Raw genomic sequence first — 26,654 nt, 5'->3', positions numbered from 1 at the left:
AGTTACAGCAGTCACTTACTCCTGAATAAAGAACTGAGTTGCAGGAACCGCTATCAAGCCGTGAGCGCTTCTGCTACTTCCTGTACATGCAGAGTTGATAGGATGAGGAAGAAAACCAAGAGGATATCTACAAAGCGCTGACTTTGAAAACTGGATTTTATACTACTGATGGGACCTTGGAGGACCTTCGGAAATAAACCAGACTAAAAATCCACACCACCAGCAATGCACAAGGTACAGGTAGGTAAGCACCAACTTTTTAAGTTCACTCGATAGTCTCATAGAAACAGATCTGAAAAAATTAGCAAGTTAGAGGTGACAAAATCAGGGTGAAGATATTAAGCTAACATGGGAGCAGGACAGACATACATACACTGTTTGTATAGTTTTCCAGGAGTTGGAAGATGTACACAGTATTGACACCCATAGCTGGACAAGCTGAACAACTACACTGGAAGAAATTTACTATTATGTTGGCTGGAAACATTTACAGAACTATATGCTTACAAACCAGAGATTAATAACCATGTGCAACTTTAGAAGACTTCTATAAAATATCTTTAATGACTTGGTTCATGCCATTTTAAAAACAGTCATTTTCAAGAAGAAAAATCAATACATTTGTTGTATTGACTTTGCTTTCCCATTCCTATTCCCATCTTTAGTCATAGCTTGGCATCCACAGTATGTACAGTCTGATGCCTGGGAAGATATATTGAAAATTAATCCCAAGTTTCCAACTTGCTAATTATAGTGCATAATTATTGTGGACTTCCCCCACCGTCCCCCTACCTCAGTATAATAAAAAATGAAAGTCTGTGAAAGCCCCCCAAAATGCCAAAGAGGTCATTAGCAAAGTGTTTATCTGATCTATATATATGGCCTGTCTAACTTTAAAAATCAATAAGCAGTCATGCAAATGATGAAGTCAGTCACTGGAAGAGGGCAGCTGTCATGATCTAGAGGGCTGTATAACCTATCCCCATGCACCATGGGAATCATTTATTATACTGCTGTCCTTGGTCTTTCCTGAGAAAAAAAAATCTTCATTGCATCCCAGTAAGATTTCTGCAGGCAGGTATAAATGAGAGAGTATTTTGCTCATCGTTTCTCATGACCCGAGCTGCATTTACTCACCTTTATTAAATGAAGAATCTCTGCAACTGAGCTGAGTAAAGTGTCATTTAACCAGAAATCTTATTTTCATCAGATGCTTTGAGTTTTTCTGAATAATTGGACTGAGTCTATTTTTGACAAGGCCACACACAGAGTCCTTTTAAAGGAATATGCCATATGATCTTAGCTAGGTAAGCGGATTCTCAAAACACATCCCCATCTCTTAAAACAGACAAGAAAATGGGCATGACAAAATCCATGTAATACAATATGCTGTATATACAAATTGAAAGACCGCAGCTCAGTTTTTCCTATTACTCAGTTTAACAAGATTCAGTAAAACATGGAAGCAAAGCACCAATAGCCATCTTTCCCCAAGTCCTTGAAGAATGTCTCAGCATCTCCTACAGGTCTTCAGGTCTCTAAAGTTTCTTCATTTGCCCCACAGGTGTCTACAACACAGATTAAACAACTTGTCACTGGGAAAGCACGGACTTTGGAGTTAGCTATCCACTTGTCTGTTTCAGTATTATATTCAAGAATGTGCCCTAATCGACCAACACCCTGAAAACCAGCCAGGACATAGACTATAGATCCCACAGCAGCACACTTCACTGTTACACCTTTCCATGGCATTGGAGACACCATCTTCCATTCATTCATCTTGATATCGTAATATTCTACATTATCAAGGCCACCTACAAAGCAATGAAATAGATAACTGCTTATTACATCATACCATATGGACTGAACTAGAGCATACAAATGATTTGACTTAGTTGTTTTATTTTCAGGGTTTAGATTAAAAGCCACAGGTTTCTAAACTAGTGTTTTACCCTTTTATAAATACAGAAACAGAAAAATAAAAAGGAGACTGAAAGTGAGATGTAACAAATTTCACATTATATGCTTTCTAGATTCTAACGTTACTTCATGAACAGAAAAACTAACGATACCAAATTCCTTTTGGATTTGTGGTTAGTGACTAAAACTCAGGAATCCACCTGAAATTTCCCTATAGTGAGGGCATTTTATTCTAGAGAGGTCACCACTATCCTCTACCTAAATTTGGTAATTTACTGATACAGGATGTCTCTCTTCATTATGATATTAAAATCACTGAAGTTTTAAAAGCCCAAGTCCCTTTGAAAAGGGCCAGGAGAATCAGAAGTTATTAGAGAAGAGTAGATTTTGTGACTCAGGTTCGCTTCTTTAGGAAACAGGGTAGTAATTACACTTTCTAATATCTACAAACATCCTGTTATCCCTATTTAACAATTGTAATAAGAGTCACAGTTTTCATTTCCAGTCCTGAATTCTTAGATCCGAGATATTAAGAAATTTTTATATAATGTTAAGAGGTACAAATATTTTGCCCCAGATATGACTCTTCCCCATTATATTACAATAAGAACAATTAATCAGTCAGGCTACAGAATATGAACTGCAAAATAATACTTTAAGTTATTTGTTCAATAGTACACACTTCTAAAATGAGCATTTAGTGAATACACTAACATTTTACAAAATGGCAGCTCTGGCTATAAGTGCTTGATACAACGTTTGCACAAAAAAATATGCATCGACTGATTTTTTTCATTAGAAATCAAGGATTCTGGAGTAGTTTTAGTAGCTAATTAAAATACAAGCTATATTCTAAAATAGCATTAATCTGAAATCAAATATTCCAATTACCATAAATGGTAATTAATAAACCTCATAGCTGAGAACTTTTTCATTTCAAGAAAGCACTTCAGAAACCCTATGTAATTAAAATTCAATTCTCCTGGGAAATAAAATATTATTATTCTAGTTTTAAAGACAAGGAGACAAGCAGATAATAAATTACTTGCCAACGACAGTAAGTCATATTTCAAAACTAGGGCAGTCAAAGAAGTTCTCACTTTTTCACCACTTTAAAATAGCTGACTAGCTTTAAGTCTTTAGACTGAAGTACCTAAAATAATGGCTACACCTGTCTCAAAAAGAATGCTGAAATCTCTCAAAATACATGATGATTAAAAAATTATTATTAAAATTAAAAAATGAATCTTTTCTCAGATGACTGGTTTAGCCATATTAACTACTGCGGAGCTGGGCTACAGTATGGGTGCGTATCTGGGTTCAAGAGTACTGTAATTAGTAAAAAGAGTTTGAAAAATAGGCAAGTAAAGCAGGGAGGTGCAAGAAGAAAGGCAACAATGGTGTCACAACAAGAGGACATGTTTTGTGGTACTGCTCAAAGTTTTTCAGCTGAACAGAGCAGAATTAATGCTTTGCAGAAGAAAAAAAGGCCCCCAATGAAACCTTGTGTGACCAGCTAGAGAACTGATAGAATTCCAGTACCTAAGCCATTTTGTCCACCCACAGCAAATATTTTGTCCTTTACAAACACCAGCCCATGATTCTTCCTGGCTTCAATCATTGGACAGAGCTCAGTCCACCTAGGGAAACAGAAAACCAAACAGGAAAGCTCACTATTCAGTTTCTAGTAAATAAGTATAAAATAAGTAAATAAAACCTAGCATTAGGACAATAAATCCAGAGAAAAACCACTTAAGAAAAACTGCCTTTTAAGTGAAACTACAAATAACTTGTTTATTACTGCTTAACTCAGGAAAACTCCTTACCACATATAATTCTTCATCCATACTTTAGTTATTCACAGAGCAAGTAAAGCCACAAGTGACCAAAAATAATCAGAATTAATACTTACGTTTCAGTGGCTGGATCATAGACTTCACAGGAATTTAGGACTCTTCCAGAAACATTGTTTCCCAAGCTTCCTCCACACACGTAAATGAGACCGTTCGCCTCCACCATCCCGTGGCTGCACCGCTGAGTCAGCATGCTGGGCTTTGTGTGCCAGCTTTCTGTTCTTGTGTCATAGCATTCAAATAAATACAGTGCAGAATTTCCTTAAAAAAAATAGAAACCCACCAAAGTGGCATTAATTTTTATGGTTGCCTTTCAAGAGAAGAGTCTAACAGTAATTATCAAATTGATGCTTTTTTTGTTGAAAAGGGAAAGCTGCTTTCCCACCTCCAAAAGCAAAAGTAACCAACTTGAAACTTGGGGCTATTCAGAAATTGCCTACTTGTAATTCTTTGGACTCTTTTGTTTCAAAATATGCAAGTAAGTTTATAAAATTGCTATTTGTGTTTAAAACCAAAAACAAATGATGAGGGTTTTGGTTTGGGTTTTTTTTTGGGGGGGGGTGTGGGGTGTGTTCAATAAACACTGAACAAAAATGTATATAAATTACCAATCATTGTCATAATCTCCTGCTACTCTCACTACTTGGAAATATGTTGAACTTTCAGATGTGAAGATGAAACCAGCTTTGTAAACTTAGTATACATTCACATAAGTCTTTTTTCTCTAAGCGATGTGACTTGCCCAATTCCCAGAATACTTGTTGCCTTTGGAACTAGATAGCTTGATTATGTCATAACCCACTCCTGAATTATTAGCAACCACAAGACAGCTACCCCTCACCATGTTACTTTCTTCCTGGGGACTGGCAGATACTTATTTTCTGCAAGTGCAAGGTCTGTGTACTCCTCCCTCAAGGGCAAATAAAGCTATTACTGAAATAAAAAGCAATTTTTCTAGAGAAGTTAGATGGGAGCTTAAAGACTTGTGCTCAGGCAACCAGCTGAACCATAGTCAAAGTGGAGAAGGATGGATACAACTGTTTCAGAAAAGAACCAGGATCCTTCTCCCCTTTGTTTCAATAGATATATTCACCTAAAACAGTTAAATGTGCCTTTTCTTGTCATTCTTTTTCCTTAGTTTTCTACTTCTAAAAATGCGTGTCACACTAGCAGCACTCACTATCAGCTGGGGATTTGAACCCTCAAAACAATACTACTTTTCCAGACCCAAAAACCAGGAGCAGACTTCTATAAACTGTGCGTTTGTTTACTCCTACCATGTAATTCTCAGTATCATGAAGAACTGTATCAAGTGGGACATATTTTTTCCTTGATGTAAATACACATCCTTATTGCTCTGAAGCTGTAGAATTTCTCATCCGTGGGAAGTAACAGCAGAACTGTCTTTAATGTCTTTTTTAAAAAAGGTAAAAGCTTCTATGTTCAGCATGCTGTCAGTATATTGTTAAATATTTTTTCCTGAACCTAAATACAGTGGAAGAATTTAGTATGTTTAGCTTCCAAACTCTGCTTGCTATTGCAAATAAAACAGTACCCCCACCAATTCAAAAAGGGGAAGTGAGCCCTGTTTTCTGTAGTGGAGTGGCATAGGAATTAGTTTTCCAAACTCCTCAATCAGTGCAAAAAGCATGCAATTTTTAGATTCCTCTACAGCTAAACACACTGCAGCATTTTCTCCAAATAATGGTTTCACATAATTGTGTGCTCCGAATTAGAAAATGCTAGATTCAGGATAGACAGACTTTTCCAAACAAGCAGTGTTCACTGGGTTCCAAAGAAGAAAAAAGTACAGGCAAAATAAACTCCGTTACTAATTTTTAGCTTTTACTATTCTGTCTTTAATATCTATGGAAAGCAAAGGGACAGTGTGCAGTTATGCAATGGTAGATTTAAAAGAAAACTTCTAAATTAAAATTTCCATTATAGTTGTATTAACTAATTACAATGTATTAGAAAATAAACTATACAATCAGAGTTTGTATCATACTCCCTCCTGAGCTGACATGGGAAACTACAAGATTTGCGAGACTGTAGTGTTCCAAGTTTCCTCATGCAGCCTCAGATTTTAATGGGACAAATGCCATTTCACATTTATCACACTAGGTGGCGGGTAGGAACTGTCTAATCTCCTGCTACGTTAGCCTTTTTAAAGTATTTTAGAAGCCAGCTAACATTACCTACATGTCACAACTTCCCATGAAGTGATTCAATCTTAAGCACCGATCACGACCTTTTTTCTCTTCTCACCACCCTCTACAGCAAGGCAGAAGTCAAAAGGATCTAATAGAAAGTTTCTCCTGGCTCTAGGTTTTGTGTTGATTTTTCCTTTTTTTCCTGCAGAACACAGCTTTTTTTAAAGGTCTCTATTTTTATGGATATAGCATACCTACAGTGCAACTTTCGGTTTGTTTGTATCAGATTTAGATTAGAAAAAAAAGAGATTTTAAAATGTTGCTGTAACACCACAGCACCAGCCACCCACTAGGTTTTTTTTGGAAGAAAAACCCAATGGTCTTACTTCTTTTTTTTACCATGATGAGTACTAACATCTACAGAAAGTCGTTTTTCTTCATTTACTGAAGCAAACCAACTGAATAACAAACTACCAGACAGTAATGTCTGTCATTTGACGGAAAAATTGACAAGTTCCTTTACAAGGCCAGGTACCATTTCACTACAAAAAGCAGTAGTTCTAAAACCCTTTTTTCACCTTTTTTTCTTCCCTCCTTAAAAAAGGCCTCATCAGGCCCAACACATGTTGTAGCCACGAAATGTCACTGCCAAAATGCAGCTATTCTGGTCATACATCACAGAAAATGTTAAACCACGCTGAGTTCTGTGCATTTATAGAAGTAAAGCTAAGAGCTGAGTGGGACTGCCAAAATTTATTTCCTTGTCCCTGGTTGGCTTTCTGAAGAGTTGCAATGTACCTGATGCTTAATGTAAATTTTAATCATTTCAATCAGTGAAACCATTTTAAAAACACAACAAATAGGTTGTTGGATTGTGGGGAGGATAAAAATCCTAAATATAGGAAAATAAACTCATTAGGCTAACATGGCAACGTGCAGCTTCTTTTCAACAGTCATGCAAAAACCAGAAAAATTTCCAGGTCTTTGTGCCTTTTTTTTTTTTTTGGTTTGTTTTAAAGATTTTTAGTGTCTTACCCACTTCTGAACCACCAGATGTATAAATTTTGCCCTCAGCAGCACAGGCTGCAAGGCTATCTCGAGGTGTTGGAGGTCCTAGCTTGGAATACCAGCTATCCTTCACCACATTGTAGCAGTCCATTCGCTTTATAGGGAAGAGCTGGGAACCACCCAAAATATAAACTACGTTGTCCCAGAAGACACAAGCTGCATCCCTGCGCTTTTCAAAGGGACATCGGATGTCTGTCCAGCTGTAATCCTGCATTACAAAGAACAAGTAATGTCTAATAGATTATAACACTTACCTGCACAGCGAGTGTTTTCAAACAGAGCTTTTCATAGAGATTTAGATACGGTCAGTTTTAAAGTTCCTTTTCAAAACAAACATGAATACTGTTTATTGAAGAATACTCCTCAGGCGTACTCTTGAAAAAATCTCTTAGACACAGACATAGTTAGCTGCAACAAACCATGACATTATGATATTCCCTCATTCCCTGTGTGCACTCAGTACAGCTCCCCTGAAAGAACAGTGTTTGGTTTTTCTCCCCAACAGAATTGACCTCCTGCTGCTATCATGTCAGAAACAATGCATGTGATCAGTAAAGTAGGATTGCATTTTCTTTTATAGGAATGGAAAAAGACATCTTACACATAGTAACAGATTCTTTCTAAAAAAATTAAAAAAAAATAAAAAAAATAAAATACAGAATGTACCAAACAAAGGCAATGGAAAAAGAAGATAATATCCAAATTGACAAGCAACTCAGTTAAAAAGCTCTGATACATACTTTATTACCATGACAACTAGAAGCTTATTTACAGAATTTACAAAACACAAATGATCTGTAGCTATCCACAGTTGATAGCATAAGAAATAGGGCAATGCTCCATCACAAATACTGGCAGTCATGTTGCCTAGAAACTGAATCTTGCTTGGATTGGCAAGATCAGCAAGTATCAATTGTGGGCAGTAACACTACCCGAAACCTTAAGAACACCAAACTCAGCAACTGATGGCAGACCAGGATAGCATACAGCACAAGAAACACTTCTGGAGTAACAGCATCTCACATATTGCATGAGCACAGCTTGTGGTCCTGTACTGAACAGGAAAGTATGGGACCTTAACTGTTATCTGTGCCACCTCAAGATGGTCTAGCTCAACCTGCTGAATGACCTTCATTGGAATGGTTCACACAAGACGTTACATCATTACATTTTCTTAGCAAGGACATACTTCAAACACCTTGGTCAATGAGGAAGAACAGCGACTCCTACATGGGGGTTCAAAGAAAGAGAGGCAGAGCATGTTATAGTCCAAAACATCTTACAATCTTTTCTTGTAGCATCCCCCATATCAAGAAGAGCTGGCAGGTGCATGTGGCCCTTTATGGTGAGAAACAGGTCCTGGGGCATCCTAGAAAGGAAAGCCATACTACAGCATGGCAAAATAAATAGCTGCATAAATCTTAAGAAAATGTCTTAGTGCATTGTGCAAGATCAACATATTTCTAGCTCAAACTTCTGGCACTTTTACAAAAAATCCTGTTGTTTCCCTTTACTGTTATAAAGGGCTGTGATTTGACCCACTTTTATGGCTTCAGTTCATAGCTACTGGTTCATCCACACCTTTATCAAATGAAAAGCCATAACCTGAGCATACTCAGCAGTATCCTCCTCTTTCAGCAGGAAGCAATTTAGGCCATTCTCTTGTAATGCTCTTCAGTGCTAGTCTGCACCACATAGAACTGATTTCAGTTTATGCATTTCACACACTTAAGAATTATGCTGAAGAGTTGCTTTATGCCACAGTCAAGATCCATACAGCCCTGGGCAGTGGCAAACCTCATTTTTGAGGGGCTGAGTAGGGAAAGAAAGACCAAGACAAGCATATGGTGACATGTTGCCTGCTGATCTTTGTTTTCAGCAAACAGTGGTGCAGGACACCAGAGGCAGAAGCTGTACCTTTGTATTTAATAGTTTTTGAAAGGTTTTTTTATTTCTTTCATTGATTTATTTAATCACCTATTAAAACTGCCTGAATTCCTACAGGCACAAGACCCTGTGACAAGAACGGCACGTGTAATCATGGGCCATGTGAAAAAGTACCTCCATTTGCTCCAGACTTTTCTGTTGTTTTCAGCTGATACCTGCTCTTCCAAGTTTGTCAGGGAAAACAGCAGACATACATAATACGGACAACCTCCCCACTACTAGCTTATTGACTACAGCTCTATTTCCTCATAAAAGGTATGCTGGTTCCCTTGTTAAGAGATAGTATTGCCAGGCATCTGTTACTTTTTGCTCGCTGTTGCTGACTTGTGCACTGTTAAAAAGTTAAAACTCCCAGCCATTTCTGATCAACAGAGACAGCAATTTCCAGAGAATAAGCATACTGCTGCCTCAAAAATCCCAGAAAGTCATGTGTAAACTTTTACCAAGAATTCATAAAACTGAAAGTATTTTATTCCCAACTTGGGGAGGGGAAAACAAAAAACAAAAAACAAAAAAAAAAAAAAAGAAAGAAACTAAAAAAAAAAAAAAAAAAAAATCTGTGGAAAATTCCACAAGAAAATGCTTCCCACCACTGTTAATAAAACATCTAGGATTTCTAGTAGAGTTCTGAAAACAAACATCTCTACTCAAAATAGTGCCAGATTAGGTTGCTCCACAAGTTTTATGCCCGTCTGCATCTGTCCTGTTGCTCTCTTGATGAAGTACATGCATTAATAGAAGTATCAGTTACAGTGCAACAAAGACAACAAATACAGACTTAAAATAGTACTCCTAATATAAATAAGGCTCCTAATAGCCTTGACAAATAACACACAGTATCCAATCCATTCTTATTTAAAGAACCCTTTCTGGCAACAGGGAAATGAAGAATAACATTAGAAACTATTTCTGTGTGCAAAACAATCGGTGAAAATTAAAATTGTTTCCACTAGTTTTACAGTGCTTTAATTATTGACATTTATATCACTACAACTGAGAAAATACTTTCAGGAAAAACATAACCATCATTTTGAACTATTTCTTTAGCTGATATAATAATTAAATTATTGAATTTAATTAAAATCAGAAGTGAAGGACTAGGTCATTATTCAGTCAGTTCAACAGAGAACAAACAAAATGTTAATTCTTTCCCAAGGTCCTGACCTTGCAAAAGTACATCCACAACCTTCATTTTCTGAATTCTCTGCTCTGTGACACTCCTATCATCTTTTGATAAGACTAATTAAAGTGAGTTAAAAATGGTATAGTCTGCAGCTTTGGAGCTGTCAATCCCACACTTATTTTGCACGCACGCTACACTAATTCAACAGGGGTTCTGCATCCTTGGTTTGTTGCATTTAAGAAGCCACTGTCACAGTTAATTAAAGATCAAACTCAAGACACTTGAGCAAAACATCAGAAAAAGACCTTTAAATAGCTTAGAGTTGGAAATGAAGCGAAAGCTATTCAGCAAGACATGACAGGCTAGCTAAGAATACCCAAGAAAGCATACAAACACACTAGGAAAACATTCAAGGACATGCTTGTTAGAATCAAGATCTCCAATTACCCACTTTTCCCTTTTCCTTCCCTGCTCCTCTCCCCGCCCCACCCCTTAATCCACATGCAAGGCTATAAACCTTGATCAGAAGCAGAGCTGCAAAATTTCTTCCAAACTACATTCTTTTTTGGTGTTATGTGTGGACAAGTAGTCCACAAAAAAAATTAAGCTATTTTACCCTATGCTTTATGTAGACTTACATAGATACGACTTTTTGTCCACAAAACATATTACTTTGTAATATAATAGTTTAGGTCTGATTGAAGATCAGCTAACTACATACATAATTTTCCTTTCAGTTGTCTTTGCCTGTCGCTCCCACTGAGCATGCACTGAGATTAGTTTTCAAACAACATTTAAGTTTTCAGAAAATACACGGTGAGAACTGGGCAGGGAGGGAGAGGTTATGTTAGTTTATAAAGAGCGATGAAGCAAACCCCCCCATCTTTTGCGTTCTGACCACCACTGGCGTTAGGCACTTACAGAATTTAACTTATCAGTTAGGTTGGTGAAGAGACCACATGCACACTACACTGATAATACAGTTGCTCATTAGTCTCTGGGACAGTAAGTCTCAAAGCTAGTTTCCATCCTGCCTAAAATTAGCTTTGTTCCAAAATAAGTAACTGGAGAGTAAGAGAAAGAAACTTTGATCTGATTTCCTTCTAATAAAAGAAAGGTCAGAGCATACTGGGTGAATTACAACTTGTTAAAATGCCAAAACCAACTGTTTGAAAAGGATAAATGACCTGATCAAAGGTTTCCCCAACTCAGACCTTGGAAAGGAAAGAATTATCTGCTCGGTTCCCCTCACCTCCTCACCCCCAGCTGGAGTACTGTTTATCTTACTTGAGTATGTGCATGAAGAAAAAAGGTGGTGATTATTTAGGAATTTGGAATTCCCAATAAAAATACATATTCAATGTCTCTCAAACTAAGTCAGCAAAGTTGGTAGGTTTTTTTCTCCAGACTTGAATGGTGCTCAAGGGTGGCTTCAATTTTATCTTACATAAAGGGAATGAGAATGATGAGTTCAAAACACATCCCAAGGGCTCTTTCATTCTGAATTCGATTTGACAGGGCTCACATTGACTATGAAGTTCACACAGGTAACACACAAAACTGTTTGAAATTACAACAAGCACTTAATATGCTGAGTTAGAAGAACCAGAATTTCTGCAACAAAATATTACATGTATGTGATCTCATAACTTGAGAGCCCTGATGTTTACGTAGCAACTTTTTTTTCTATACTAATGCATGTGCTTGCCTAGTAAAACAGAGTATTGATAATCCTTCTGCATGCAGCTGATGTTTCTAGACCATCTAGTCTGCATAGCTGAAATATACACCATGCCTGTGGCTTGATTTTATTCAGGAAACATGGAAACAAGTTTCAGGCAAAGCTTGCTTGCTCTAAATTAGCCATCTCTTAAGTTGTTTTTTTTGTTGTAGAAACTCACTCTTTTCCACTTACGTAATACTTGGCTCCCAGTTCTTCTCCTTATATACTCTTAGGAAGAAACAGAATTGTGAACCATGGGGATTTAGAAGTGGTTGCATATTTATAACAAATGCACTGAAAAGCCACCTTGCACTCTAAAACTGGGTTCTACACTAACATACAAGCCAATAATTCAACTTGTGCTAAAAAGAAATTGCTTTGAGTTATTCTCTGAACGCATACATGCATGCACATGCATACAGGCTTTCATATGTTCCTAACTGATTGCTTGATGTTTCAGTGACCTTTTATTTATTTCCAGCTGTGGAATGCACATACCAATCAATTCTCAACTCAGATGGATTTATCAGAACTCCATATCTAATATTGCCAATAAACAAACACATGACCATTCTATTCAAAATTACATCTAGGTACACAGATTTGAAAATACCTAATTAACCATACTCTTCCAACTATATCCCCAAGAGGCAGGGAATACATCCTTCCTAATACCATATTGCAGATCATTATGTCTTAATTAATATCATCAGCATATAAAACATGTAAGATTACAAACAATGAATCTTAATGCATTCTGAGGTAACGATTACCTTTGGATTAAAATATCTGCAGGACTGGGGCTGTGAGCCTCCAAATAAAGCAATGCGGTAATCATGTTTTTTTCTTCTTGGCCGTGTACCTTCCACTAACTCTTCTCTGTCTTCTGGGGAAAGTAGATGGTATCGCATCCCACCTAGAAGGAAGACAACAAGTGTTGCAGATCGATCTAGTGTAGCTCATAAATGGAAAGGGATGTTGCAGAGGCAGGGATAGGAGAGGGAGAGAAAATGGAGTGAAAAGGGGAAAAACAAGTTTCTACCTTATACCTATACAGGTATTTAAAAGGGAAGGTGGCACAGCAGTACATGAGGATGGAGCATACATCCAGGTGAACATCCTATTTCAATGTGCCTGCTCCATGTGAAAACAGGACATGGATATAGGCTCGTATGATACACCAGCTGACCGATCAGCTCGTTTAGCCAGCATTAACAAGCGACTGAGTTTGTCACAGTGGAACAGGCAAAAGGAAGCAACCCCTCCAAAAAAAAGAATAGCAAAACTAGGAGCCTAAAGAGGACAATACTAACATTAAAAGAAGGGACTTGAATGCAGTGAGAAGTCAACCATGCTGGCCTCCTTTCCGGCCAATTTCTGATTAACAAGGAAAGCATTTCTAGCCCATTTACCTCATGAAAACCCCTCACTTTTGTTCTTGGTTTGACAATGCAAAATATTAGTTAAAATTGGTATTAAAAAAAAAAGCATTCTCCTAAGAAATGTTCCAAAGAATGTAAAAATGTTAGTGACATTACAAGCTACTAACACCAGACAAACAAAAATCCTTATTCCTTACGCAATGCACCCAAATCCATGTCACACAAGAAGTATGACTGAGATGCTGATGGTCAGCAAGTACAGTACTTACCAACATACACGTTAATTTGAATCTTGCTCATTGATACTGAAGGAAAACAACCGTGTACCATTTTTTAGCTCTATGCTAAAATGAAGCCAACTAGTTAACTGCTACTGAAATTAAAAAACTTCTTTCCAGGAAATTTATCAACATCTAGGCTTTTCTTTCTTACATGGTAAAATTTCACAAAAGGTGTCTAAAAACAGAAGGGAAGCTTGCTCCCTATCTCATCTGCACCTTGAGAATGCAACTGTCTGTAGGCCCAAAGGTCAGTATCTATTAGAAATAAAAATAGTGCAACATATACCTAACATTGTAATTTGCTTAGGGAAGCTTTATAATATTCAGAATTCTGACATAAAATATTTCTTTTAATTCACATGTGGACATGAACAATGTTGAAGTTACTCGCCTGTCCCAAACGCACACTAACATTTCCAATTACTCTAATGGCTCATTAACAAAATCTCCATTTCATTACTTGTCATGGAGTTTGTGTCATTTGCTAGAAAAGAAATGAAAGTCACACTCTGTTACATAAACTGTGTTTTATTTATATGATGATCTGCTAACCCAACTTCAACTAAACAAAGCATCCTAGAGGGAACACAGTCAGATGAAGTCAATGTGAAAGTGTTGTCAGAGAATTTTACAGCAAACAATTTTCAGATTCCACAGCATTTTTTTAAATGTTCAGAACGTAAAAGATTTCAGCTAGAGGTCAACTTACTGATCACCATTTTAAGGCATTCTGGGTTATCCTGAATAAGTGGTTCAGCCTGAACTGTTTTACTTAAGAAGTTCTTTGATATAAGAGGAAATCGGACTTTAGCAAGAATATCAACCATGTACGGCTGGCGATTTGGCTCATCATACTTCAGCCATCTGACTGCTGCATCGTAAACCTTAAACAAGAGACAAGAAAAGGATAAGGTACATCACCATACAGTTAGACAAATAACTAAACCTTAATATTCCAAATTGATTCTTCTGCCTGTTGAAGGTTAACTAACATTTTAGTATGTGGGGATCCATCACCATCTTCCAAAAAACCCCAACAAACCAACCAAAGCCCCAAAAAGACAATGCTCAGACATGAAGTAAAACAAATGCACAATCACACAATAAAACCCATCTACAAACTTGAAAAAAACCCCAACCATTACTTCTGGTATTCGATTTTTTTCTCCTCCAAATGGGAAGCATGAATCTGCAATTCACATTTGTGTGGGTAACCCCTGTAACAAGGTGAAGTCTAATATGCTTCAAAATCTACACCATAACACAGGTAATACTTCATCGGAAGAGTTAAAATAGCTTCTACTTGATACAGTTGCTTGAGCTGACAAACTGCTTGTGTTACCAAATCATAGTGTTGGGGATCCAAATAAATTGCTCCTGCTGTGCCTTAGGGGACAGTTTAAATTAAAGCTTTTAGCTGCACACTACCATAAATTTACTATTCAGAGAATCTCCTCTCCATCTCCTCTTTTCAGGAAATGATAGTGGGTTTTCTTAGAGGGCAGGGAGGACAGAACATGGAAGGTTACCAACAAATCTGCTCTGGTCACGAAGAAATGAAACGAAAATCCATTATTACCTATGTACCAAGATACTTCCATAGTGCTCTCAGACACAGCAAGCTTATCTACTATGCTGCCACTTCACAGTCAGCACTGACTTCATTACAAGTGATAGCACAGTCAATGCCTACTCCTGTAGCTGAAACTGATCACAGCGATCAGTGGTGAGTAACTGAGATAGATAGAATGTGGAAAGACATTTAATGGCAGGGTTAGAGTTATTCAGAGGAACTGCTTGACCATCTCAGCTAAAACTTTGTAAAATAACCAGGGAGAGTAAAGAAATAAAAAAAAAATAATAAAAAAAATGTAAGGCTCAATTCCATCAGCTAAGTAAGTTCAACAGAATAACTGGGACAGGAATATTGTATCCCTTCATCAGCGGAAACATTCCTTGCACACAGGAAAACCAGGACAGTTAGTAATTAAGGCTACCTTCCACTTTTTTTTTTGCTAGATGTAAATATGCTTTACACCAATACAAAAGTTACACTCTAACATCAACTTTGTAGCAGTACTGCTGGAGAAATCAGATTCCTACAGTATTGCTGGCAAACTTCGTCAGTTTCATACTGCACACTGCTACTTTCCTGAAGGAATTTTAATGATGCCATATTACCTACACAAAATTTCTACCACTGCTGCCAAGTTAAAGCATGCCATGCTACCTTACCAACGGAACTTCAAGAATGTAAATTCCAAAGTGGGGAATTCTGGTTGCAAGTCAAACACCACTTCCAGCTTTGAGAATGTTACCCTGAGACCTGAACTTTTGCCAGCACGTGGCAAGATGTTGAGCTGTGACATAACTTGTATTTATACTTGTAACCAGCCAATTATCATATTCAATCACCTGATATTATCCCCCCTCTTAGTAATCCTTATTTTCACTGAAGCTTTTTACTGCAGCAGATTCACAGAATTAATGTGTTTTCTTCAGTGTAAGCTGAACTTCACAGTCAGGGAAACATCCATTTATATCTAAGTGGATACCCATACCATCTTGGCTGGGAGATCCCTCTGCCGCACTTTAAAGGTATGAGTCAACTCATGATGACATACCCAAACTTAAATTACCTAGTTCAAGCACCAGAACAGCATAGCTAGAAAGGCAAGATTTCAGTTTGTTTTCAACAGATTTGAGAAGCTATGAGGAGTATCCAGTAGCTACAGCTATCCTGCAATCACCTCTTTGGGCTGCAGTGCAGACATCTATACTCTTCCCATTTCCCTGCGGTAGGAAGAACAAGCTGGCAAACAAACATTTAGGGCTGTGTTATAAGCTGAATCAAGCTTTCCAAGTGGGATGGCTGTGGGAGTAATTTCTACCACAGGTTATAACTTTCAACTGAGTGAAAGTCCAGGCTCCTTCCAGCCACATAAATATTTTTTGTGTCCACTTCCTAAATACGGGCCTTCCATCAATACCCCACTGGCAATCCATCTGCCTTTCAGTGTTACGTTCATCTTGCTTCCAAGTCCCTCAGTTCCCCAAGCTTAACTTGTGTATGCATCTGTTTTCATCAAAAGCAACTCCCCTCTCTAAAAAGCTGAGCCCCTACGCAGGTAGATACATGCATCCATTAAGGTGTAGTTTGCTTACCACTTTGAAATAGTTAACTTTCATTGATAGCACATGAACCCCAATCTAGGATCAACTGCTATAATACATCAAACTTAATTCAGCTCACGTATGTGGAATCAAAAGCCCTATAGATATCTCGATAAAGGAAACTGTTTTGCTTACTCCGTTTATGACTTGTTTCTTCCTAGTCTGCTAAACCAACACATATTAATAGCCACATATGAAATCTGGGTATTGATTAATATTTGGTTTTGACCAAGCTAGGATGCACCTTTTATTCTACAATTTAGCAAGCACTATGTGCATCATATACTGTAGGAACATCAGACTTGAGATACTTTAAACCAGTTCTTGATTATAAAAAACAGATGGTGAAGTTCAGTGCTCTGAGCTGGTATGAAACAGTGATCTCACCTGGTCTTCTGCCCTCACTGTCAACGTATCTTGGTTCAAGAGATGTGTCACACGTTTAACATCAAGCTGAAGAAATTCATCTGTCTTGTAAACTTCAGTGAAATGCTGATGGATAAAGTCATCTGCAGTGGCTTTCAGTTCTGGACAGTCTAGGCATTCTGCTAACACACTTATACCTGTGAGGGGAAAATTAAGAAAAAAGAAAGCCAAACCAACTTTCAAACTTGAACTGCAATTAACTTTAATATATTACAATAGAACAAGATTACTGTAATTTCAGTGATACTTGCAACCCCAGTTTACTATTACCATGCTTTTACTTTTTCTTTAAAACACATGCTGTCATAACTCATCTGCAACTCAAGCCAAACTAAGATAAGCACAAGCTGCTGATCCAAGCTAATTGAGAACCAGACCTGAAGCACTTACTGTATTAACTCTCTCCAGCACTATTTCCTCACTGCTTCTTTCCCCATTATGAAGCAGATCACAGTACCTTAACCAGTTCTGAGCCATATCACAATAACGAAGTCTAACCAGAACAGCTTGAGAGACTGGATCCAGATTTTATGACCTCCTGATCTGCTCATGTGGCAGCAGTCACCTACCAAGCCAAATTTCCTTCAAGAGTCATAGTGAACTAAGACCTTTCTATACAGGTAGCTGTCAGCTACAGACCAATACAACAACAAAAACAAAACAAAAAAGGAGTCAAATGGATGCTGCTGCAAGGGCAGAAGATTGGCATAAAGGTATAAATAGCAACTGCTACTGAGAAGCACCACCTTCCCATTAGAAACCAGGCAAGCACAGAGCTTTTTTGCTTATCACAACTCATCAGTCTTCCTCCTCCTATGGAAGTGGCGGGAAGTGGATGCCCCATATCCCTGGAAGTGTTCAAAGCCAGTTTGGATGGGGCTTTGAGCATCCTGGTCTAGTAGAAAGTAATGTCTTTCTTCCAGCAATCATTTCAGAGCCACAGCCACAACTGCACCAAAGCATCAGTGGAATCATTGTATTTCAGATACTCTGCAAAACATTTCTATTGATATTATAAACATCTATAACATAATTGAGATGTTACTAGGAGAATTACATGACCAATGGCAATAAGAACCCCTATAAATAAGTTTAGTCTCTGATTAAATGAAGTGCACCAAATTTAAGCATGAAAAAGCATTTAGTTCTACTTCTTGTTTACTGTTTCTGTAACACCAAGTTCATATGAGGACTACAGAACGTACTAATATCAAACCTGCCTGGATGACATTTATGGATTTCAGTCAAAATGAAGAGCAACTAAAACCAGGAGTAACCTAAACTTATCCTGTTTATACTTCTGGAAGACATACCAGTTTTGTAGCAATTACAGCTCTCAAATTTTGTCTCCAAGTGCAGTAACAACAACTGAAAGCTTCACCTTACTAAACAGCTGGGATTCTTTAACAAACAATAAGCTCCAGGGTGCTGCCAAGCTGGGATGAGACCTAGCACAGTCAGCAGACACTGACACTGGTAAAACAACCGCCAGATTGTTTTGTCTATGGCGAGGGACAACAGTTCAGATTTGGAACAAAATATTAATGCAAAAGTATTTTTACATGCCTGGATTTAGCGAAATATTACTGTCTTTTAGACAATATTGTTTTTCAGGAACAGTGGAGTTAAAAAATAAATGGTAAATTTTAAGTGTGCATTTCTCTTACCAAGACAATTGGAAGCATCAACTTGTTCTTTTAAGAAGTCCACACACATTTTTTTCACAGGTTCAATTTGATACTGGTTTGCTGCATCTAGTAAAGACTGGACGTTATTGCTGTTAACTGAGATTCTGCAAAACAGAAGGTGTAAAATTAGCATCACTGGAATTACCTACTTTGTTGTAGTAAAAAAGCAACTCACACCAATTCACATAAATGCCAAAATTATTTCCCTGCTATTTACCCAAGAATCTTTCACATATATTCTGCAGACTCAAACTCCCTTCATCATCTTTCCAAATTGCTTTCATGTGTTCTACTTTATTAGGAAGGGCAAAGAGCAACCAGTCCTGGATTCTGAAGAATAAGCCTTTCACACAGCCCCTCTGCAGTACCATATTGTTGCTTTGACTTGTGCGATTAGCCCCTTTCACGAAACAGAAAGTGAACAGAACCTTTTTTCTGACAGTCTCCTGCTCCCAAAAAGGCATCAGCAAAATCTCTCTAAACTCATCATCAAGACTGCTCTGTCTGATTGGCGTGGCATGCAGAAGCAGAACAATCAGTTTGGCAATGCTTCAAGAGAAGGTACACAGGGCACAGGCAAGGGCTTCAGCACCAGGGAAGGCAACCATATGGCTGGGGTGCTGACGCTGACTGTCTCTCACCACCGATGGAGCGTATTTCTTTTCTCAAAGAAAGGAGAGAGAGAGAGGACCTAAGGAGCGTTAATCCCATTAGTACAAAGATGAAAGGCCTCGCATCCATTGGTTAGGAGAGCTTATTAAGTAGTACTGTTTACAATCTTAGTCATCTGTACAAGCTCTCTTTAAAAAAGAAAACAAACACATGAACAACCTGAGATAGAAGGGAAATGCTGCTCACAGAACAGTTATCCTCCCTGTCTGTCCTGAGACTAAGGTATTATTACTCCTGGAAATGGTTCTGTGTGATAACTACCACGGCCATAAAGAGAAACCCTGCTGACACCAATAAGGGCCTGAATTTCAGAACAATGGGAAAGACCATTTGACTCCAACACTGAAGTCAAAAGCTTGAAGCGCTTTGAATTGCTTTCTAGAAACAACTACCGCTCTCTTTAGTCTGTAGGGCTTCCTGCTGATTAAATAAAAAGGAAAAGGGAAGAAGGATAGAAGGGTCTAGTCACATCAGGCTTTAAACAAAGTAATGGTAACAAACCTGATGAATCATAAAAGCATTATTTTAAGATTTTATCATTTACAACTGGCAGGCTTCCTAGAAAAAATGTCAGCTTTAAGTAACAAAACTACCTTGCAGTATAAGCAAACTCCACGAGCTGTTCAATAATGTCAGGTTCTGCATCTTTTAGCTCCACTTCAAAGGACTTTGATTCAAGCATGTTTGCTGCAAATAGATTAAAAGACAAATTATATCAATAAGCCATTCTAGTTATTGTACATTTTGCAAACAGTAGAAAATAAAGTGATTGCACAAAGTAGCCTTGTACTCTGCACTTGTGAGGCCGCACCTAGAATACTGTGTTCAGTTCTGGGCCCCTCACTACAAGACAGACATTGAGGTGCTGGAGCGGGTCCACGAAAGGGCAAAGCAGCTCATGAAAGGTCTGGAGAATAAGTCTTACGAGCATCAAAAGCTATTTCCACATTCAAGCTGGTAACAACAGAGACGGCACCAAGCTCCCTGCATCCAGACACAGCACTGTAGGTTTGCTCTCAGACGGTTACAAACTGACCATTGAAGGCACAACTGGTTTATTTTTACTCAACGTTAATGCATGTTTCATAGCACAGTAATTTTACAGTTCGTGGGTAAGGCATGCAAAAGTAAGATAGCTACTACATAATTGAATTTGTAAAGAAAGAATAAATGCAAGGATGTTTACTCTTCTGAAAGCCCATTTTATATGTGGAAGTGCCTAGTGGTGGAAAGCAATGGAGCAGAGAAATTCTGTCATAGGGGTGAAAACTCCCAGTTTTCAGGTTAAGAGAGATAGAGCAACTCTAATACAGTGTATGGGCCCCAATTAATAAAACAACTTACTTATGAAGTAACACTTGACTTGATTAAAAGAGTTAAAAGGGAAAATGAGGGGAAGGGTAAACAGAGATGAACGGAAGAAGACACAAAATGAGGAAATCTTCACTTATGCTTATCCCTGAAATTAATTGCTTTTGTAAAATAAACAGCTTGTCAGCCACAAGTCTAACAGGATATCATCACAAAAGCTTGTAATCAATAAATGCTGAAAACACTTACTAGTAAACATCAGGTTAAAAAAATGACTGGCTGAAGCAAGCACAACACGGTGAGCTGGGATCTTTCTGTCTTGAACCATAAGAATGACATCACATAGAGTTTTCTAAAGCAGAGGGAAAAAAGCCAGACAAATAAACCCCACAAAGATGAGCATTTTAAAAAAAATCTTTCAGCAATATTTCTTTAAAAACAGCTTATGGAAATTCATTGCTTTTCTTAACACACACAACTCAAGAGCATTATGTAATAAAAAGATTTCCTGAAAGTCAAAGTTCAGTTCAGTAACCTGGAGAACTAGCAAAGTTCAGTTTGCCCATGAACATGTACCTAAAGAATGGTCACAAATAACATATAAACTCTGATTAAAGTTTTTCCTGTGGCATTTATATCAGCCTCCAATAATAGGCTCTGCAGCATCTCTAGGGGCTGCATTTATATTACACTCTTTTCGTCCATCAGTGGCTCTCTTTACTCAGCTGTTGATTTCCCAAAACCTCACAGATACCGCCTACCTGAAGACTGCCGTCAGATTGCCCAACCAGAGTGAAAGTGAACACATTCAAAGCATTCGATGGAACATTTTTAAGAAACTGTATCCTAAAAATACCACTTTGATGGAAGGGTTTAACTCCTCACACCTGATGAGCAACTAACTTCCAGATAAAAAAAAAGTAATTCTTACTTGCTTGCTATTTGTATGTAAGCAGTTTGTTGTCCCCTACATGTGAACCATCATGTACTAGAAGGAGAAAGGAAAGTGACAGAACTTATGAAAGTTGTCAGAAGACATGAGAGAGGAGTAAGGGACTGGGCTAAAAAACACATAATTTGAATAGATTCTCAAATGGTATCCTTTCTAAGAACAGGTTGACTGAAATAAATACATACCATACTACAGTTAATTATCACATTCTTAATAAAGAAAAACTGAGCAGCATTGCTTCCTAAAACCAGGAATTCATTTTTGACTGCTACCTTAAGTTCATGGAACTACTTTCAGGAACACCTACCTACACCCATCCCAATACTAACTTCAGGAAAGTGCATTTCTACTGCAGGAAGTATAATACTTGCTTACAACAGCACAAAAATGTTTCCCACATACAGACAGTATTATCTGGGGCACACCTTTCAAGGCTGATAATCCATACATGCATATCCTTCAAATAGACCTATCTTTTAGTTTCTTGAAGAAAAGGACACTCAGATGCATGCATTGGACAATATAAATAATATGTTGAAAAAAAAGGTTTAATTAGCCAATGGGGAGTGATGTACAACTTCCTTTATATGTCTGTAGCTCCAAACCATTTAGGATTGAAACAATAAAAAACCAAAAAAAAAAAAAAAAAAAAAAAAAAAAAAGAGAAGAGACCATTCGAGGAAAGTGTCAGAGGAAGTCCTTTAAAGCGGAAATTCCTAGCACATCTGGTTCAAAAAAAAGCATCAGAAACTAGCAGTACAAGATACCATAAAATCCTGTGGCCCAGCTTTACTAAGACTTGCAAACGTTGCTTGCGCTCCACACTGCATTTCTAAGACACATTTAGTGCTTCAGCTCAGCACTTGATGCACCTTGGCTATTCTAAGGCCTCTCTGGGTGCAGGAGGAATTGTTTGTCAACCAAAACAGACCATCCTTTTAATTTCTTCCCCTGGGGTGTTTCTGGGTGTGACTGTTCCATTTTGACTAATGCTCTTCAGAGGTTTTGTATATTTCTTTCCGGAAGGACCCACTGGTGTCACTGAGTGGCCTCAATGAGGCAGCAGATGGTGTTACATCAACCAAAGGACACACCCGAGGGTGAGCTTGCATTAGGGTGCTTCATCTTCCAAATAACAGGTTCAGCAACACCTTGCAACTCTGTCCCATCTTCATTCCCAATTACTTCAGTCTTGGCTGACCTCCACCCAGCTGCAAAGTTGCAACACAGGATTTATGCACATGCTGCCAAATAGCTCTGTAAAACCCACGAAGGCATGAGACACCTCATGTTGGAGATGAGCGACAAGTCCTCCATGCACTAAAATACTTGCCCCCAACATCTTACCAGTACTAAGTGCAGGAATGCGCATAGTTTAAACTCCCATACTTATGGAAACTGTCTCTAGATCCCAGCTCACACAAAAACCAGCCTCTTTAAAATTAGCTGTACTTTCCAATCGGCCCATTTTCCCACAGCGTTAAACTAATGCAGATACATAGCTAGTGCTCCATATGCATGTTGCTATTTCCACCACAGGAAATTTTTAACTCGCATCATATTTAGGTTTTATAACCACAGCATAGTTCCTGACTTATCAAAAATACAAGAAGGAAGAGCTACTTATAAATCCTTTTCAGCTTTAGCACAGCTCATCAGCTGAACTAGTACATTTTCCTCTGGCTCCTGCCAACTTCCTAATTTGATCCTGTATAATCACACCTCTCTCTGCCCCCCACTAATAGTTAACCTCCTCTTACAAACAACTCCTAAAAGTAGTATGAGTGTCATGAACTATGCAGGAATTTCTGGAGTGGTCAGCACTGGGCTGGATATACAAAGCTATCAGCTGAGGTTTCACAGCACTTAATGCTGATCCTCCCCGTCCCTGCTTAGGGTAACTCATAACTAGATGAGAGTTGGCACTCTACTCTATTGAAAGATGAAGTCCTTATGCAGAACAACATCGTGGTGCCACATACTGGAGCATGTGACATGATAAAGGACTGCAATTTCCCCATGCTAGGAGCTGTATATACATCTAATGGAGACACAGGCACAAGTTGCCCAGAGAAGCTGTGGCTGCCCCATCCCTGGCAGTGTTCAAGGCAAGGCTGGACAAGCAACATGGTCTAGTGGAAGGTGCCCATAGGCAGGGAGGTTGGAACTAGATGATCTTTAAGGTCCCTTCCAACCCAAACCATTCTATGATTCTATATGCATAGATTTACACAGATCATCCTTCTGCTAATGTACCAAAAGTTTAAGCTTTTTAAAGAGAAAAAAAAGTCAGCATTTCTTTCAGTTTGGACAGCTCAACTGAAATACACCTGTATGACTAGTTTTGGTTACAGCTCTTGCTCTACTGGTAATCAGAAGAGTCATCTTTAATAATCATTTACTACAGACCTAGGAAGCTGATCATCCCAAAAGGTCAGAATTTGTAAAGCTGAGGCCAGCAGCACCCGGTACTGCCACTGGCTTCTTAGTGTGATGGCCAGACTCATTCAGCATGAAGTACAAGAAATGCTACCTGTGAAACCAAACCATGGCTCCAGTCACTCCTCTCCTCCCACTGCACCTTCACTACACTGACACCATTCACGCTATTTGTTCAGAGAAGAATTCCTGGTCAAAATTCAGCATCACCCTCTTTACACCCCTCAGGTTTCTCCTTGAAAAGGCTACATGAATCCCTTTACCTGGAGAAACTCGGCTATGACTCGCAGTTTGACCCCTGCCCTACCATAGGCATCATTAGATAAAGAAGCGGATCCGCTGTGTCTTCCGCCTTCAGCACCACCAATACGCCGTTCCCAGTGAAAGCTGGACTTGCCGCACTCGCGGTGCCGGCACACACCAGCGCTCACCGCGGCCTCAGCCTGCCAGGAGAACTCATTCAGTCAGCACCCGGCCTGCCTCGGCGGTACCGGCCTCCCAGCGCCCTCGGTGCGGTTGCTCGTCGCAGCCAAACTCCACCGACGGAAAACCCGAGCCAACCTTCAGGCGGGAGGCGGGACCTGGCTACGGGGCAGCGCTACCGGCACCGGCGGGGCTCGGGGCTTATACTTCCTTCCGAGCGCGCCCCTGCCGCGGGACCCGCGATGGAGCGGCCGCGGCCGGCGCCGTACCTGCTTACGCATCGTGTTCATGACTCCCATGAAGCTCGCCAGCAGCTTCGCCTCCTCGTGGGCAGCGAGCTTCTTCTCCGTCTTCTTCTTGCCGCTCTTGTCCGACCCAGGGGCGGCCATGCTCCCCCGCCCTCACCGCCGCGCACACCGCCGGCCCGCCACCCCCCCACCGGTACATGCGCCGCCCGCCAGCTGCCGACCAGCGGCTGCCGACGCTCGGCCCGGCGAGCAGAGAGACAGGAAGGGGCGGGGAGGGCAGGGACCGGCCCCGCCGACACCGGAGCGGCGCTGGCCGGGGCAGCGGCGGGGCGGGGCGGGGCGCGCTGACGGCATCGGCCGGCGCGGCCCCCACGCGGGATAAACAAAGAGCGGAGGGGCTTGGGCGCATCACGTGGCGGGCGGCGGGCCGCGCGCCGCGCCTGCGCAGTGCTGGGGCCGGGGGTGTGCCCCGAGGGCCGGGGTGCGGGGCTCCCGCTGGAGGCGCTGCCGTGCCTGGGGCTTGGGGCGGCCCGGCCCGGCCCAGCCCGAGGGGTGGCGCGGTCCGTGCGACGAGGCATGGCACAGCGCGAAGCGTTGCGGTGCGGGGTGCGCTGCCCCGGCGGCGCAGTGAGAGCGAGAGTCAGGCTCGAGTGGGCTGAAAAGGGGAACAAACGCGAAACGGAGGCAAACACCGCTCTCGGTGGCTGCGTCCAGCCTTCTTGAGGAAGTGATGTGTTGGTCAAAATACTGTGTGATCCTGTGGTTCGGTCCGAGTAGGGTCGTGACAGGCAGAGCTGCGTTTTACTGCGAGCTTGCGGTTTGTGTGCTTGTATGGTGTTTCTAATTTTAATTCCACAGATAACGAGGTGTTGAAAGCTTAATGCTGTGACTTGAAGGGAGAGAGGTTTGTGCGTGGGGTAATGCGAGGCTTTGTCTTGGAAAGGAAAGGAATGAGTGGTTTTGTTCTTGATACCACATACCCTATGGCAAGCCTTAATAAGGGGGACTCTGATATTCATAGAATCATAGGATGGTTTGGGTTGGAAGGGACTTTAAAGATGATCCAGTTCCAACCCCCTGCCATGGGCAGGGACACCTTCCACTAGACCAGGTTGCTCCAAGCCCCGTCCAGCCTGGCCTTGAACACTGCCAGGGATGGGGCAGCCACAGCTTCTCTGGGCAACCTGTGCCAGCGCCTCAGCACCCTCGCAGTAAAGAACTTCCTAATGTCTAATCTAAACCTATCCTCTTTCAGTGTAAAGCCATTCCCCCTTGTCCTGTTACTGCACGCCCTTGTAAAAAGCCGCTCTCCAGTTTTTCTGTAGGCCTCCTTTAGACACTGGAAGCTGCTCTAAGGTCTTGGCAGACCCTTCTCTTCTCCAGACTGAACAACGCTCTCAGCCTGGCTCCATAGCAGAGGTGCTCCTGCCCTCTGATCATCTTTGTGGCCTCCTCTGGACTTGTTCCATCAAGTCCGCAATTCTGCCATCTAACAATTATTGCTACATGGAATTAGTAAGAGTTGGAATGCGTTTATCATTTATTTCATTGAAAACAGACTGACACAGCTATCACTTGTCTTTACAGAGTTTATTATATAACAGTAAAACTGAGAAATTACTCCTGTCTTGCCACCGTAATAGCCTGAGAAAACAAGGAATGTACATCTGGCCAATTTCAGATTTCACTGTGTAAAGAATTTACCTGTACAGTTTTAATTTCAGGTCAAAAGCAGTCATAAGATGCCTACTTTATGTGTGGGATACATAGAATAGCTGTGTTAGGCTCCTGAGTACATTCCCCTGTTGTGGGAGCTTGGTTGGCTGATTTAAGGAGTTTAGCTTGGTGAGTCCAAGGTTGGCTCCTTTGCT

At 40.0% G+C, this 26,654-nt stretch overlaps 1 protein-coding gene across 1 annotated transcript; it reads right to left on the bottom strand.

Moving 5' to 3' along the window:
• Positions 1-529: 529 nt before the first annotated feature.
• Positions 530-25,211, bottom strand: KLHL7 (kelch like family member 7). Its single transcript, XM_030477076.1, has 11 exons — positions 24,805-25,211; positions 20,971-21,073; positions 20,004-20,097; positions 18,718-18,842; positions 17,012-17,187; positions 14,160-14,334; positions 12,561-12,703; positions 6,962-7,202; positions 3,833-4,034; positions 3,463-3,560; positions 530-1,814 (listed from the first exon to the last, which is right to left on the bottom strand). Exons 1-11 carry the CDS (start codon positions 24,922-24,924, stop codon positions 1,531-1,533), a joined length of 1,761 nt encoding a protein of 586 aa, XP_030332936.1. The 5' UTR covers positions 24,925-25,211; the 3' UTR covers positions 530-1,530.
• Between the last annotated feature and the right edge of the window lie 1,443 nt (positions 25,212-26,654).

This window comes from Strigops habroptila, chromosome 1, assembly GCF_004027225.2.
Source record: "Strigops habroptila isolate Jane chromosome 1, bStrHab1.2.pri, whole genome shotgun sequence".
Taxonomy (NCBI): domain Eukaryota; kingdom Metazoa; phylum Chordata; class Aves; order Psittaciformes; family Psittacidae; genus Strigops; species Strigops habroptila.
Note: the sequence above shows the minus strand (reverse complement) of the source record. Positions and strands in the feature narration are given on the sequence as shown.